Raw genomic sequence first — 18,208 nt, 5'->3', positions numbered from 1 at the left:
AGGGAATGAGCACCTACAGGTGGTCAATTATTTTCTATTTCCCAAACACCATGAGTAGACAGAACTATGCTAATTTGTTTCAATAGAGTCTGGAGCTACACTCATGTCAAAAATTCAGTTAAGTCCTTTACCTTTCCTGTTCTCCCCATCTTCACCTCCACCTTTCTCTCCGCCCTCACAAGCCATTCCCCTCTTATTTTCTGCTTTACAGCATATGCCTCTATCCTAAAACTGTAAAACCTTGCCAAGAAGACTGTTGGATCTACTACACATTATGAGATCATGGTACACCCTTTGGTCTTATTTTGTTTATATTATATATAATATAGTTTATATTTTGTTTATAGTCAAAGGAGTTAAATGCCATTCTTGGGACATGGTCAACCCCTCTCTCTCTCTCTCTCTCTCTCTCTCTCTCTCTCTCTCTCTTTCTCCCTCTCTCTACATACACACACACACACACACACACACACACACACAAAGAGTTTTCACTTTCTGTATTTCCATGTGCCCTCCAATGGAGGATGAGGGGGTTCTGTATTGTCTTTGAATACTTCAATCAATCACAGCAAAAAAAAAATGCAGGGAAACTAATATAATTTTATAATTCTTCCATCAGATTAAAAGGTTTCTATGAATAGAGGGCATTTCTGTAACTAGCATCTTCAACAACACCAGACACCTACTAGGATCCCTATTTGGTCGAATAAGAGAATATCCACCTTAGTTTATTGAGCACATGATTAACTAGCTGGAAGGGATAAGTGAGGTAAATGAACACTCATACAGTGTGTGCTTTATAGTTGTTTAACTTGCACGTATTCAAAGCATGGTATCTTATGCCTGGTTCGTCAAAAAATTTGTAGGTAAAATTATTTCATAATTACTATGTTTCACAAAATGCTTGTCAGCTTTTCAGTAGTCAATCTATCTAATCATATAGCAAAAGATCAAAGCCTTACATCCACTATTCCTCTCCCTATTCTAGTCAGGATTACTTAACCAACACAAGAGAAGACAAAATGTAGGCAAGAGAGCAGGTATTCCTGCATGGACAGGGTTCCAGTCCTGCACAGCAGCCCTTGCCTCAGCCCAGTCAACCATTAAATCCTTGCTATTTCTTTACCTCCAATAACTCAAAAATTTTCTATTTTGTCAATTCTTTGATTTCTAAAGGGAGTTGGCTGACATTAACTGAAAAGTGTAAAATCATGTAAAATTATCAAGAAAATAGAACAAACATCAACTTACATATAGATCTGCAGCCACACTGAGTCAAAAAATTATTTTATAGCCACTCTTCAGCCTTGAAAAGCCAGTTGAAGGTGCTTACTTTGACCAGGGATGATTATTTCCCTTATTACAGAAATAGAATTCATAGGCAATGGTATCTGAGCAAAGCCAAATTACATCATGACTCCATAGAAGGGAAGCAGAGGCTCACAAATATCAGAAAAATGCTGACACTCCTAAGGCCAGCATCTGTGAACTCATAGAGGTACCTCATAGTAATAGGTTCTATAATAAGACTCATCTCCTTTCTGCTCTAGATCTCACTTCAGCACCACACTTTGAATTCTGATTATGTTTCTGGATAAAAAGAATAAAAATAAAATTACAATTATTAGGCACTCTAAAAACTACATAACATCAGTGAGATTGTAGGGATCTTAGGTTGTAGGGTTGAGATTGTATATATTCTATCTGTCTTCATTATAGTAATAAGTAAATTGTTATAGAATGTGGAAAATCATAGACCATTCATTTAAAACAGGTCTATTTAAAAAGAAAAGTACTTTCCCAATATGCTCTCATTTCAACCTCCTTGTTGTAGACTATAAAGGACATACAGTGCACAAGTACCTAAACCAATCTGTTTCAGAAAGCTCATTTGAGTAGTGAAATAGAAACACATTCTGTTTCACTGTTTGGAAAGATCAGAGTTATATTATGTACCCACAATCAAAAAACAATAAACTATCCTGGTGTGATGGCACAAGCTTGTAATCCCATCAGCTCAGGAAGATGAGGAACAAAGATCCTAAGTTCTAGGTTAGACTCAGCAAATTAGCAAGGCCCTAACAACACAAGGAGATCCTATCTTAAATAATATGTGAAAAAAGCTGGTCTGGACTTGTGGCTCCATGGGTAAGTGCCATGAATTCAATTCCCAGTACAAAAAAAAAAAAAAAAAAAAAAAGCAATTAATTATACCACCAGGCCTATTTCAACAAAAACATGTGGTTGACACATGAAAAACTAAATGGCACATTAATTTGCCAGTTTCTCAAAGATTGATACACATGGTACAATCACTTTTACAAAGGGATTATTAGTTCAGTTCCTTTCAAAGTTAAACATACACTTAAGAGATCATCTCACTCTTACTTTATACAAAAGACATGAAAGCATTTGTTAATATGTCTAAAGATTTGAACACAAATATTCATAGAGTTTATTGGTAATACATAAAACCTGGAATTTCATTGTAGGTCAATAAAGTGGTCCTTTAAAAGATCATGCACAAGAAGAGTGAGGCTGGAGGCATTTCTGTTCCAGACCTTAAACTATACTACAGAGCAATAGAAACAAACAAACAAACAAACAAAAAAAAACAGCATGGTATTGTACCTGTAGGCCAATGTTACAGAAGAGAGGACACAGAATCTAACCCACATAACTACAGTTATCTTATATTAGACAAAGGTGCCAAAAACATACACTGAATAAAAGATCACCTCTTCAAAAAATACTGCTGGGAAAACTGGAAATCCACATGTAACAAAATGAAATTAAACTTCTATCTTTTACCATGCACAAAACTCAACTAACTCAAAGTTGATCAAGGACCTAGTAATTAAACCAGAGATCCTGCACCTAATGAAAGAAAAACTAGGCCCAAATCTCCATCATGTCAGATTAGGCCCCAACGTCCTTAGTAAGACTCATATAGTGCAAGAAACAAAATAAAAAATCAATAAATGGGATGTATTCAAACTAAAAAGGTGCTTCTCTGCAAAAGAAACAATCAGTGAGGTGCCTAGAGAGCCTACATCTTGGGAGCAAATCTTTACCACAAGCACATTGGATAGAGCACTAATCTCTAGGATATATAAAGCACTCAAAATCTTAACAGCAAAAAAACAAATAACCCAATCAATAAATGGGCCAAGGACCTGAACAGACACTTCTCAGAAGAGGATATAAAATCAATCAACACACATATGAAAAAATGTTCAACATCTCTAGCAATTAGAGAAATGTAAATCAAAACTAGTCTTAAGATTTCATCTCACTCTTGTCAGAATGGCAGCTATCAAGAATACAAACAACAATAAGTGTTGACTAGGATGTTTGGAAAAAGGCGCACTCATACATTGCTGATGGGACTGCAAATTGGTGCAACCACTCTGAAAAGCAGTATGGAGATTCCTTGGAAAACTTGGAATGGAACCAATATTTGACCCAGCTATGCCACTCTTCAGTTTATACCCAAAAGACTTAAAAGCAGCATCTTACAGGGACAAAGCCATACCAATGTTTATAGCAGCACAATTCACAATAGCTACATCTTGGAACCAACCCAAATGCCCTTCAATAGATGAGTGGATAGGAAAACTTTGGTATATATACACAATGTAATATTACTCAGCATTAAAAGAGAATAAAATCATGGCATTTGCAGGTAAGTGGATGGAGTTCGAGAATATATTGCTAAATGAGGCAAGACAATTCCTAAAAACCAAAGGCCAAATGTTTTCTTTGATATGAGGATGCTGACTCATAATGGCAATGGCGGAGAGCATGGGAGGAATGGAGGAACTTTAAATAGGGTAAAGGGGAGGAAGGGTAAGGGAGGGAGGAAGGGGATAGGAAAGATGGTGAAATAAGTTAGTCATCATTACCCCAAATACATATATGAAGACACAAATGATGTGAAAATAGATTGTGTACAATCAGTGACTTGAAAAATTGTGCTCTATATGTGTAATATGAAATGAATTACATTCTGCCATCATGTATAACAAATTAAAAAAAAATAAATAATTTAAGTTTAAAAAAAGGTCATGCACATACTTGATATCTGATAGTATCCTTTTCTCAGTTATTTTCTGTTTAAGCAGGAAGCCTCTCTTCTCTTTTACATGATAACAGATGTTGTAGAAACATAACACAGGCCCTTTCTGGTCACTGGAGGTGGTCCCAAGGAAGCCATCAGAGTTTACCGGGAGTAAGTCGATTGAAAATGAGTCCTTATTAGCAGACATCTGCAGAGTTCTGTTTTTCTGTAGAGGGAAAACCAATAGTAAGTTGATAGTTTAGGTAATCAAGATTTTAAACACCAGATAAGAACACATTTAAACCAAGCATCTTCTAAACTGCTGCAGTGAGTAGGTTCTTTCCCAAAGAACAGCCCACATGATTGTGATAAGAACAATATTAGAACCTATAATCAGAGGCAGATACAAATTAGAATATTGGCATTCCAGTTAGATATCACATTCCCAAATTCAGGGGTCCTAAAAAGTAAAAATTATGAAAATTATGCAAAACCCAGAAAGGAAGTATAAGGCAGATGATAGCTATATCTTGTCTGACTTGAAATTCATACTATGATACAACTTCAGTTCAGGGATAGCCTACATGATCATCATGCAGCTCCTGTATTTTTTTTAATATTGGAGTTTACAATATTTTGGCTACAAAAGGAGCTTAGTATAGCAGTCAGAAGCTGGAAAGATTTTTCTGAATTTATAGTTTCAACTTGTACATCTCTGGTTGTTGGGCACCTTCAATTATCTAAAAGGGTAAACTCCAACATTGTTTGGTACTGACATTATTATTTATTTAATGGGCAAACATATGAAAATGATTAAGTAAATCAAACCAATAGTTAAACAGCTCAAGGTCTTAAAGAAAAATTGAATATTAAGTCAATGTGAAGTAAAAAACATTTCAATAGAGAGTTACAAAAGGCTCCTTAAATCAATTCAGAATAAAACTTGGTGCTGAACTGAGATTGTTAAATAAGTTTGAAATACTAACTGCAATAATTAGAGTTTTCATTTGTGAAATCCAAAATCATCCATGGAGACCTTTCTCTTTGCCTATGGAGGACAGCTGCTCCATCCTTCTGAGAACAACCATCGAAGCAGACAGAACATGAGAAGGAGCATGTGAAAAGTCTCTGATGAGAGCAACAAAGCCACAGGAGTGGAGAAACCAAAATCCCGGTAAGTAGGAAGAGCACTGAGTAATCCCAGTACCTCATGCATTTTCCTCTCCCAGTATTTGGAAATGCAAACTTTATACACAAAGGGCAACGTTGGGATCAGGCAGGAAAAGGCTGCTAGAGGCATCTCCCAGAAGCCCTTAATACATCTGGGCAAATATGTCAGCAGTCTTTAAGCCAAGGAGACAAAAATTGGACACCTGGGCCTGCAAAGGTGATGAGAGAACCCAACTTTAGAGATCCCAGAAGCTTTATTGCCTGGGAATAAGGGAAAACCCAAAATAGACCATTCTCTGCTTAATCAGGGTCATCTGCCCAAACATTGCTAGTAGAAAGTTAAATCCACTTTCAAAGAAGATATCAGCCAAGTGTGGTGGCACACACTTGTAATTATGGGATTCAGGAGGCTGAGGCAGAAGATCACAAGTTTAAGACAGCCTCAGCAAATTAGTGAGGCCCTAGGCAATATAGTGAGATGCTGTCTCAAAATAAATAAATAAATAGGGTGTGGATGTGGCTCAATAGGTAAGAATCCTGGATTTAATCCCTGGTAACAAATACCAAAAAAGATCATTGCACAAACTTTTAATCTAAAATTCCCAGCCATGCCAGAATATAGGAGCTAAAGTTCCAAATCAGAATATAAAGGAAGACTCACAGGTGAAACGCAGTGGAGTTATCAAACACTGACTGACATTAAAACCATTTATTAATATGTTCAGGAAAACATAGTTCATCACCAAATAACCAGACCTTAAAAAAGTAAATTAAAAACTTCAGTTAGATGTGATGATCAAATCACTATAACCAGCTACAAAGGGGACTCAGGTAGAACAAGTGGTCAGGAAAGTGCACTCCAATGAGACTGTTGAGCTGTCACTGAGGGAGGCAATCTGGAGGAGAAGTGCTGAGCTGAGCATGAATGTACAAAACCAGCAAAGAGGCCAGAGGGCCTGGTGTGTGATGGAGGGCAAGAAGAGAGGAGCTAAGGTCAGAGGAAGGACAGCTGAAGCAGAGCCCATAAGTAATTTGACTTGGACTAGAAATGAGAATGAGAGGTACCAGGAAGTTCTGGGTAAAGGAATGGCATGATTTAACTATTTTTACCACTCTGACTTTTATCAGAGGTAGGGATGGAGCAAGGAGAAAATATGAGAGGCTACTGTAACAATCCAAGAGCCAGGGGACACTGTTATGAACCCTCCTCTGTCATAAGATCTTAGAAGATTTCTTTATCTCTGTGTGTGCTGCCACAGTACAATACCACTTAAGAACTCCAAGAACAGAAAGAGCACCAGGTTTATCAGACACAACATACCAAGAACACACCACCTGAAGAACTCTCTCCTGGCCAGTAGATAATGCAGATGTGGATGGAAAAAGCACAGAACTTCAAGAGGAGGAGAACCTCATTTACCCAGCAAGGACAGAACTGAACAGAGGATTTGTAAGGGTTCTTTATGAACTTAACTTGTTCCAAACTATCCCAGACCATGGTCAATTTGGGGACTTAAAAAAAGGGGTAGGAATGTAGCTCAGTGGTAGAGTGCTTGCCTCTCATGCATGAGGCCCTGGGTTCAATTCCCATCACCAACACAAAAAAGAAATTTAAAAAAAGAATACAATACATAATAAAGATTGATGTTATGGCCCTTGGAAACTAGAGAAACTCTCATGTAAATTTAAAAGGAAACCCCTTTGAATTCAAATAAGAGGAGTAGGTAACAAGAATTAGGGGAGGGGGTATCTGAGTGAGTTAGGAAGACATCACTGGCAGATGCCCTGGGAAGTCCTCACCTTTTGTCTACTTTCGGCATCAAGCCGATCCCATCCTACTGGCACACAATTTAGACCTTCTTTGGCTCCTCTCATTCAGTGCTTCCTCTTTCTTTGAAAAATTTCCATCTCCCCTCACCAGTGGGAGATTACAAGACTTGTTACCTTCTAGAAACATCTATTTTACCTTCTAAATGGATTGAATTATATTACCTAATGCTAACTGAGCCTAAGAACTAAATTCCAGCCAGACCCTGCTCTAAATAGCAGCAAGGTCTTCTCCAGTCACAAATCCAAGAAATTGAGGTAGTGATCCATAAAGTTTAGGAAAACTGGTTCAACAGGTTCCCTGATGAAGTAGAAATTTAATTCTCTTCTTGTTAAAACAAACTTAACCACAGATGGGAGCAGAAGGTAGCATAGCGATTTTTCTCTGTACTTATCACACCATTCCTAGCTTAAATGACTGCTACACTACTAACTTTAAATATGATCCCCTGAATATTTTCTCTCTATAAATAAATTTACTAGGTAACTCAAACTCAGGGATCCACTCTTCTCAGCCTCCTAGTGAGTGGAGAGAAGGAGTACTCATCTGTATGGGTTTTGTAGGATTATGATGCATGACTGACTTTGAATATATATTAATATTAATGGCAATATATATTAGTAACCACAGAAGTGTACATTAAGTAGGAGAGATATACAGTATAAGAATAAAATTATACAAGACATTATTGAAAAAGAAAAAAAAATTATGGGAACAAAGTCATCTAGCTATCAATTTTTGGTTCGCATTCTGAAGTAAACTCAGCATTGATTATTTAAAGAACAGATGAGGATTTCATAGTTTAGAAAGCCTATAGACACAGGTAGGGAGACCATTTGGGCTCTTTAATTTTCATTGAAACCTTTCAATCCTAGCTTTCTACCCCAGAGCATATGGCTCATTTTTAACATAATATAAATCTTCCTCCCTCCTTGATCCTGTCTTCAACTGCTACCAAACTCATATCAAAAACTGTCAGCATACTGTTTGAAGACAGAGATAAACCAATTACCCTCATCTTATAGTTGCACATTGTAGATGTGTAAGAAAATGTCACACCAAACACTTACTTATGTTAAATTAGTTTGGGTCAATTGAAAAATATATACATATATTTTTAAACAAATGACAAACCCATTTATAGACTATTAAAAGAACATGATGCCCACCTATCCCTCTAAAAAATCCAGGTTTATTCCCAAATATTATCCAGCCATCAACAGTAGCATGTGGGACCACAGGGTCTTATCATTCAAGTGAGTCCTATAACACTTAAGAGTAAGGACAGTTACAACTACAAAAATCCTCCTTAGGAAGTGCCCTTAGAACATACACTACTACATACATATGGATTGCACTGAGGGTGCTCTACATTGCCATTCCTCTGTCTCTTCTGCATGCCTAGGTGACTCACACACACACACACACACACACACACACACACACAACATATTGCTCAAAAATAACTGCCATGAAAACAGACCACAGATCAATGGTACAGAATAGAAGACTCATAAACAAAACCATTCAGAAATACTCAAATAATCCTTTTAGACAAAGATGCAAAAAACATGCTTGGGAGCATGGACAGTCTTTTTAAAAAATGGTGCTTGGAAAGCAGGTTATCCATATATAGAAGAATGAATATACAGTAGAATGGATATAGAAGCATGAAAATGAAACAACATCCTGTCATTATGTATACATAAAATGCAACAAAAATGGAGAAAAAAAGTTTTGAAATAATAAAAAGTAAACACCAGGAAAAGCTTCTTTCATGAACCAGCTTCAGAGGGAATGACTCATCATTCTTTCAATCTAATGGCCTTCAGGATACACATTTTTATGTACATAGGGTCTTTCAGTTCACCTGTATCTATTGCAATGTTCTCCCTCAGGCAATGTTCTACTCTAGGTGGTAGTTTACTTTATCTTTCACATGCTCACTTCAAATGCTTCATGGGTGCCTAATGATATTAAGTTCAGAAATAGATTTGCACACATGTGTGTGTATTTTAATACATGTTATGTAAAGTAATGTGTTCCCCCAAGTGAACTCCTGAATAATGTCCAGGGCCCTGGAAAAAATGAGCCCAGTAAACACACTTGTTGTTATGAATCTGTATATTTTTCTGAAAAAGGAATGAGTAAACCATATATATATATATATATATATATATATATATATATATATATATATATATATATATATATAAACATATTGCTTTGTATACACAAACATTTTAAAACTTATCTTCAATTTAGTTTTTGGGCTGAATTTTTTGCATCATTTGAATGTTTTCAGTATTGTTTTTAGTAAGTGTTGTAAATAGTTGGTTCATTTTTACATTTAATCATCAAAACTGAAATATTTCCATAAAAATTCTGAAAGAGACCTCAAGAACTCTGTAGCAAACTACCCAAATTGATGAGAAAACTAACCTGGGAATAAGAAAAATAATTGCTTTGCCAATCCCTTTAAAGCATTAATGCTAATAAATATTTCCTCCACCAGCAGTAATTCCCATGCTCAGGAAAGTTTTCTTCTTCAATATAAACTCTCCTTATCTTCACACATTTGAGAACAGGCAAGAGTTTTATCTTTACTCACTTGTGCAGGCTGGAATCCCTACCAGACCCAGAATCAGTTGCACTGCCACATCGTTTTGTGAAAAAAATTCTGTACGGACTGTTTTTATTTCCTACTCTCAAATCAAACTGCCAAGGGTACAAACTCAGTCATGTCATTTAAGCAATGTGCTTTTTTTTTTTTTTTTTTTTTTAGAGAGAGAGAGAGAGAGTTGTAGATGGACACAACACAATCCCTTTATTTATTTTTAAAGAGAGAGAATTTTTTAATATCTATTTTTTTAGTTTTTGGTGGACAAAACATCTTTATTTTATTTTTATGTGGAGCTGAGGATCGAATCCAGTGCCCCGGGCATGCCAGGCGAGCGCGCTACTGCTTGAGCCACATCCCCAGGCCCAGTGTGCTCTTTTCTAAAAAAAAAAAAAAAAAAAAAAAAAAAAATACCTACCCACCTTTCCTGGCACACAAACTTGTTCACTTAATAGTAGTTCAAATGACCAAGGGCACAAATTTCTGCTCAGAGGCATAGCATAAAACTCATGGATATAAAGCACAGATATGGAGGTCAAAAGGAGTCATCTTGAACTTCCATTCAGGCCATGAAACATCAGCTTCCAGTCCACAAGGCCACCAAGCATCTGTACTGTTGTAGAAATCCTCAAGCATTTCCCCCCCAGTCCCCTGGCTCAGTTCCTCTGCCTTCCTTTCCCTCCCTCCCCAGTGGAGGACTGAGTGCTTCCCCTCCCTCCTGCACTCTGATGAAGCTGTCTTTGGGGTTGAGTACAGTGCCCACAGCCTCCACTGATCCCTTCCCAGATGGAGATGACCCCACCACTCCCTCTACCCAGAGGAAAAACACTCACCTAGTGGGAAGGTGCTAGTAGCCCCTCTCAGGGCTGTGGGCAGCAAACTGGACCTCTAGGAGATAGCTTGGAATGGACTTTGGTACAGGAGACGCAGGCTGTGGGGCTAGCATGCCCAAGGCCGCCTCTCCCTGAAGTGTGTTCCCTGGGCCAGGGCGGGGGCAGAAGGCAAAAGGTGTGGCACCAACTGATATACTGTGGTAAGCCTCTGTTTTCAAGGCACCAAACCTCAGGGACCATTGTCCCGCTGCGGAGTCCAGTTCATGGAGAAGACTGTCCCTGGCCACACAGGGACAAACCAAAATCCCCACCTCTGGTGCTTTTTCAAAGGAACAGAAGCAATTTGCTCTGGTGGGTACTTCCAAGGCTGATGGACACCTCATGTGACTGGATGGGTTTGGCACTGTTGCTCTCACTGTCCCTGAGCACTAGGAGTTCTGACACCTAGGCTTTTGCTCTCACACTTCACGCATCCCAAGGGCAAGATGTGATTTCTGGTCAATGAGTTTGGGACAAATTAGATGGTTGTGTCCCAGGGCCCAATACATCAGGAACTGAATCTAAAGGGATGAAGGGTTTGAATGAAAGTATTCCTGTGGATAGTTTCAATGTTTTCATACTGTTGAAATAACTATTTCTCTGCATTAGTTTGAGACAGGAAACCCTAGAAAGTGATAGCATGGGTTCAGGAGAAACTCTGGTTATCAGGTTCTGTGAGCAAGTACTGCCATCCCAGCATTCAACCCTTGCCTCTGGCCTCTGAAAGTAGCACCTGCATGTGGACAAAATCTTCTATTTGCAGTTTACAAAGAAAAACCATGGTGTCATGCTGTCGACCTCAGGAGTTATTGTTAATATTGTGTCCTATTCAAGAAAATCAGGCATGAAGGGAAGGTAAGAAAATTGACAGTATGTAATTTTTAGAATATCAAAGGTACTATATTGGAGACTTAAAGAACTTCAAGTATATGTCCATGATGAACACATACATTTTCATGAATTTTTTTTTTTTTTTAGGATTCATTCTGTCACTGGGAAGACTCATATAGAAATACATTTATTCAGGTTTCATTTTAAACCAAAATTGGCATACTGTTCATAGTTTGATCTTAATGAATATTGTGGTATCAGCATTCTCTGAAAGCAACTCAAAGAAAGTATAAACATACGAAAAAGGAGAAAGAAAATGTGATTTTAAGACAAAACATAAATAACAGAAACAGGATATTAGGTTGTATAAGGTATTTTGGAATTTATATAAATAAAAGAATTCAGAGTGCTGGGGATGAAGTTCAGTGATAGAGAGATCACAGCCTAGATTTGCTTCCTGCACACACATAAAGTAGTAAAGAAATAAATTCAAAATATATACCAAAAACTGTTATGTAGAAAATACTTGAATGAAAATAATGAAATAGTGCTCGCTTCGGCAGCACATATACTAAAATTGGAAAGATACAGAGAAGATTAGCATGGCCCCTGCGCAAGGATGACACGCAAATTCATGAAGCATTCCATATTTTTCACAGAAGGCAGACCACGCAACCTGGAGAAGGGGCCCAGCCACCCGCCCGCGCGGTCACTGGACTGAGCTCTGGACAAACATAAGGTCTCCCCAACACCCCCCACCTTATCAAACACCTTACAAAAAAAACTGATGGAACTCATCTTGGAAAATCCTACCAACCCTTAAAATCCACCGACTGGTGGGCGTGGCTACCAGCTTGGTTCTGTGGCGGATTGGGCCCTGGTTTACATCTCAGAGAATAAGAGTAGAGAGGCCACAGGTGGAAGCTCAAGTCCTCTCACACTGGCTACCTCCACCACCCTGAACGCAGAGACTCAATCTAGGAATACACAGCGCCACCTACTGGAAGAAAAGAAAACAGAGTTCTGAGAGACATTTTCTTTTTCTTTTCTTTCTTCTCTCTCTTTTCATCCATTCATGCAGTCTCCTCTACCCTTCCCCCTCTGGTCCTCACAACCTCAAAATATGTGGAACCAAGAATTGTGCAGGAAAAAGGTCTTTAACAACTGAATCACCAGAATAATATAATATAGAGGAATTGCATATGCCCCACCTCCCTCCTCCCCTTTTATTTCTTTTCTTTTTTCTCTTATTTTATTTTTCCTGCTCTCTCTTATCTCTTTCTTTCCTTTTTTCTCCTTCTTACTCCCTCTATCCCACTTGCAAACCCCCAAATTTTACTATTTATAAGCAGGGTAATCTTATAAATACAGATAGGAGTTTGCCTGTGCTTAGATGATGTACTATTGATTTTGGGAACTGTTAACATTGTCTTTCTCCATTTTTAAAACAGTTTTGTGGTGGTGGTGCTGTGTTTTTTTGTTTGTTTGTTTGTTTTTGTTTTTTATGTGCTAGTTACTCCTTCTAAATGGAGGGGCATTTCTGAGAGCCACAAACCCTTCCTTGTATGTGGAAAAACTAGGTGGGAGGACTTCTGCTTTCAATGTTTTTTTTTTTTTCTGGGTTAATGCTCTAAAATCAGCTCTGTGCTGTCCTTGTTTTGAGGTTTGGCTCTTTAGTGTCTCTGGAAAAGCTCATGTGTTAATGCAGGAATGTTCAGAGGTGTAATCATTAGGTTATGAGAGCAATAACTTAGTAGACTAATTCTTTTGAAGAAATAATAATTTGAATAGATTACTTACTACGTGATAAGAGTAGGTTGGTGAGACATGGCTGGAAAACTTAGTTCATTGTGTATGTGTCCTTGGGGTTTGTATATTGTCCCTGGCCTCACTTCTCCTCTCCTTCCTTTCTCTCTTTCTCTCCCTCTCTCTCTCTCCTTCCTGGCTTCCAAGAGCTGACCAACTTCCTCCACCATGTCCTTCTACGAACTAAACATCTGAAACTTTCAACAATAACCACACGTTTTAACAATATAAACTTTTACTCCTCTAAGTGGACTTATCAGGTATTTTGGTTATGGTTATAGAAAGCTAACACACCTTGGTTCAAAAAATTGTGTATCTATGTGGACATCTCAAGTTTTGGATTCTCCAAAGGCAGCTCCATTAGGTCAAGATGGTAGGAATAAACTTGCTCAATAATATGGATACAGTTATGAATGGGTACTTTAGCATCAGTGGGAAACACAGAGGCTGGGTGTAAGTCTATCCTGAATTCATGGTGATATTAGAATTGCTCAGTAATATAGTTTGAATGTTGCCTCGCCTCCCCAGGTAAGTCAACTCCCTTCTTTTGTTCACTTTATATAGTGATAACCTGTCTGGAGTATATCTTCTCTGCTTCTTGCAGCAAATAACAGTGGGTGCTACCATACTCAGGCATATGGGCATACTTAATGATTATATCCAGCTGTTTTGAAAAATTGGCTACAGTCTTCTTCTATCCCCTAAATTTCTTATTTAGAAATGACTCAGATGTTGTATCAAATTTCAGCATAACAGAATTTAAGACTTTAAGCAACATGAGGAGTACATTTATAAATATTTAATCTCATTTCTATTCACTTAGTCTATATTTGACAGTTATAACTGCATTGCTGAGACATCAGACAACCATTTCTAGTTATTTCTTAGTCAAAGAAATCCTGTGTACTTGATGAACATGATACACAAGTGTGATAAAGCAATGTGAATTGAATAGTTTGTTAAAGGGCATTTCAATCCAAATTATATTTATGACAAAATGGTAGAAGCTAAGATAACCACTTTATATGACTACACTTTAAGATATTCTTTTGTAGTCTTAGGAAGTTTGTGGACCAATTTTTTTTTTTTTTTTTTTTTTTTTTTTTTTTTTGGTAAAGCAGATCTCATAGCAGCCTGATTTCTTAAAAAGACTGTGACCTTTGCTCCTCCTCTTCCCCCTCCTCCTCTTCCCCCTTCTTCTCTTGATTATTTATTTCATCTTTCTCCTTCATTTTCCTTCTCATTTTCAAATGAATTTATGAGTTAACTCTTAGATTTTGCATTCCACATAATAACAGTTATCCTTAATATAAGAAGAAAGTCATTAGAAGAAAAAATGAAAAGCTTAAAACTTTTATATGTTCACCCTATAATTGCAGTTTAAGATTAATTAAAATGCACTCCCAAGAAGTTTGTAAATTAGGCATGCTGATAAAACATTAAATTAGGCTTGCAGACCCAAAATGTTTTTACCAGAAAAGGCAACAAGATGTTACTGGGAGTTAATAGTGTTTAAAAAATTCATGGGAATCCCCTGCAAAAGAGCAGAGTGGCCCCAGGAACCTCTGCTAAAGCTATTCTTCAGAATTAAGGCGACAGTTTACCTGGCAGGTTTAAGTTAAATTCTTCCCAGTGCTGTCTCCAGCAGGCTAATGCTTTCCTTAATTCAAGGAATATGAAGATCAGACAGGATTACAAAAAAATCATTTTTTCTTCTCATGGATTTATAGCTGCAAGTGACCCAGTTGTTGGAGAATGTCAACTAATGGGCTGAATGTGGAGATGTAACTAATATTTCCCTTTGTTTCCGAATAGTGACAAAACAGGTCAAAATTATATTCTTTTATTACTTATATTGTAGTTAGAATCAGGTCTCAGGACACTTGCAATGAAGGCCAAACCACGTCTGACCAGGTTTCTGCAATCTGATATGGTCCATCTCCAACCACAACCAGACCAACCCAGAGAGAAACTAAAGAGAACTTCTGTAGTTAGAGGATCCTTAATCCCTCTCTGGTCTGGAATCACATTGCCCCCAAGGAAGTTCAAACCAGAACTTCCAATCAGATGTTAAATCTTGTCTATCCAAATCCAGCTCCCCCACTAGAAAAGCCAAATGAGAGGGGAAAAGAAATAGGAATCTGATTGCTTATACCAAAGTGACTCATGTGGTAGGAAGTCTTCAATCCAGAGTGCAAAATTGAAACCATGCACTGAAGGTCCACAGTGCTGAGTTAGGAAAAGTCCCGGGGATGGTCCATGGGACGAGGTGCTTAGATACTTGTTTTGACTTGTCCAAAGGTTTTTAGAGTGGCAAGGGGCTGAAAAGCCATGGCAAATGTTCTTCTGGATGTTATTTTTGGCCATTTCATCAAATTGTTTCCAAACAAGTTCCATTTTGCACACCTCACTGTATGCCAGTCATTACAATGACAAGTTTTGTAAAAAAGAGTGTATTTGTAAATAGACTCAGCACAAAGAAAGAAGAGACCCTCCTGAGACTAAGGTTTATGGTGTTTTCTGGGATAAAGGTGCAGGTGATTTAAGGCATGAGAAAGGTGACTAGAGGGGAAGTAACCAGTAGTTTACACATGTTCAACTCAATGCCATGGCTCTTATCAGGATGTTTGTTCAGAAATTATTGGTGTTAGCAGATATGAGCATGGAATTTCTGGCCTGGGGATGTCAAAATGTTACCCATTCAATACTGGTGCAAGCCCAAGTGAAGTCATTGGCTCCAACAAACATGGGCTTTGAATCCCTGGGAAACAACCCCGGCAAACGATTTCACCATGCTCCACATGTCCTTGATTTTAACTACCACAAAGCTAGTAGGAGGCTAAGGATAATATTGCTCAGCTCCATGACTTCCAAAATTATTGATTTTTAAGTCAATTAATTAATAAAGAAAAGCAAGTGAAGCTGGAATATTTATTTAGACTTTCAACTCTGTTTCACAGGAATAGGGATTAAATGCCAAAAGTGGAGGACAGACTATGTGACAGCATTCACTCCCTTGGATCTGCTCACTATTACTGGGGGCCTCTGAAGAACTGGGCAAAGTCCTCTATGATGGTCAAGAAGTGATGAGGAAGTAATGGAATGGAAACAGCTGAAAAAAACTCACCCTCCTACTTTCACTGGTAGCAGGAAGAGAGATCTCCTCTGAATTGAGCCCACTGAGATCAAAGAATGGGACAAGACTCCCACACCATGGGATAAGTAAGCTTGGTAAATAATTCACAGTGTCTTCAAAGGACATAGTTCATAGACAGGGTTGAAATTGCAAGGAGAAACCCATCCAACCCACCAAATCAAACAACTGAGAAGGCATGGAAGGAGCAATTACACGAACTAACACTGAAGCTCTTTCCCTAGGTGGAAATACTTAATAATTCAGAATTTACCCCTTTAGGAATAAGCATCTGACTCCTTATGTTCTAATTCTGCACACTGATACAATGTTGGACAGCTAGTCAGATGACATTGGAACACTAATTTCCTCAACTCTGAAGGCTGACTAAACAGGAGAATTTGAAATGACTCCCTCTAAAATTAGGGAAATGCATCTGAAATTAAGAGGGATTAAAGCCCCAAATTGTTAGAACTTCTGAACTTCCTCATGTCGACAAGAGAAACTAACCCCACCTTGGCCAGGCACCACTGACATGATCTCTAACACAGATTAGCTAAACCTTCATATATATGTTTCCTACCTTTTATCCTCTTTATCACTCCTTCTCTTATAAAAGCTTTCTTGGCCCTTGAGCTTTGTGAAGATGGAAATTCAAAACAAAAATCATTATTTTATCTTTCTTCAAAGCTGGCTTTGAATGAAACCTGTTTCCATGCCCATTTGACTCTGAGTAATTGTGGAGCATTATGAGCAATAAAATCTAGATTCTGACTCACTTGGGGCAATACTTCTACTGGGTAAAAATTGGGTAGAGAGGGTTAAATACACTTATGCAAAATACTAGGAACTAGGAGTGTTTGGGTTTGGGAATTTTTTCATGTGTTGAGATTATATATATAACATATAATATATATTATATCACAATATATAATACATATTTATATACAATAAATATAATATATATTATAATACATTTATAATATATAATATATTATACATAATATATAATAATATCTGATACATAATATATAAAATATAATATCTCATATCTGATAACGCCAATAATTTCTAAACAAGCATCCTGAGAAGAGCCATGGCATTGAGTTGAACACGTGTAAACTACTTGTTACTACTCTTCCAGTCACCTTTCTCAGGCCTTAAATCACCCTGCACCTTTATATATATATATATAATTTATAATATACAATTATTATAATATATAACATATATAATATATATAGCACATAGTATGTAATATTATATCATATTATACATTATATAATCTCAACACCTGAAAGTATATATATATATATATATATATATATATATATATATATATATATATATATATATATATATATATATACATTTCTTTGGGATGGATCCAAGAGATCTGCAAATTGTACAAATCACCTGAATATAAGTTTATACAATATTTTTAGCAATTTGGGGCATGAAACAATGTTTCATGGTGTTGAATTTTCCACTTGTGGTGTCAAATTGACCTATTACTTTCAGATTTTCATACAATTTCAGATTTCAGATCTGGGGGGGGTTAGGGAGGCTCAACCTGCATGAAGTTTGATGTACATATAGCAAGTCACATATTCAATTCAAACCCTTATTTCTAGGCAATTTTTGTCTACTTTCTCTATCAAAGATTGAGAGAGGTAGGTTTAAATTTCCAGGGCAATATGATTTTGCTAATTTTCCTAATATTACTAGTAGGCATTATTTTCTGTGTTGAAGCTCTACTATTGAATCCATATGATTCATGATACTTAAATCATTGATTATCATGCATATATCAACATTAAATAATGTTCATCAGACCCCATGTTCATTTTATACTCTCATTTATCAAATGAGTATAGTATCACCTAAC

General features: G+C 37.2%; 1 protein-coding gene and 1 non-coding gene across 2 annotated transcripts in view; one reads left to right on the top strand and one right to left on the bottom strand.

The window, feature by feature from the left end:
- Window positions 1-10,626, bottom strand: part of LOC139706520 (broad substrate specificity ATP-binding cassette transporter ABCG2-like) — a 50,369-nt gene extending 39,743 nt beyond the window's left edge. Inside the window, exons 1-2 of the mRNA XM_071614834.1 lie at window positions 10,512-10,626; window positions 4,078-4,286 (exon numbers count right to left, since the gene is read on the bottom strand). Coding sequence (XP_071470935.1) covers window positions 4,078-4,268 — 191 coding nt within the window. The 5' untranslated portion in view covers window positions 4,269-4,286; window positions 10,512-10,626. The remainder of the gene's footprint in view (window positions 1-4,077; window positions 4,287-10,511) is intronic.
- Window positions 10,627-11,928: 1,302 nt separating this feature from the next.
- LOC139706611 (U6 spliceosomal RNA) lies at window positions 11,929-12,035 on the top strand. The gene has a single exon (XR_011708235.1). It is a non-coding gene; the product is annotated as a U6 spliceosomal RNA (small nuclear RNA).
- Window positions 12,036-18,208: the final 6,173 nt, after the last annotated feature.

Source organism: Marmota flaviventris, chromosome 7 (assembly GCF_047511675.1).
Source record: "Marmota flaviventris isolate mMarFla1 chromosome 7, mMarFla1.hap1, whole genome shotgun sequence".
In the NCBI taxonomy this organism is placed as follows: Eukaryota; Metazoa; Chordata; class Mammalia; order Rodentia; family Sciuridae; genus Marmota; species Marmota flaviventris.
This window is presented reverse-complemented; position numbering and strand designations above follow the sequence as displayed.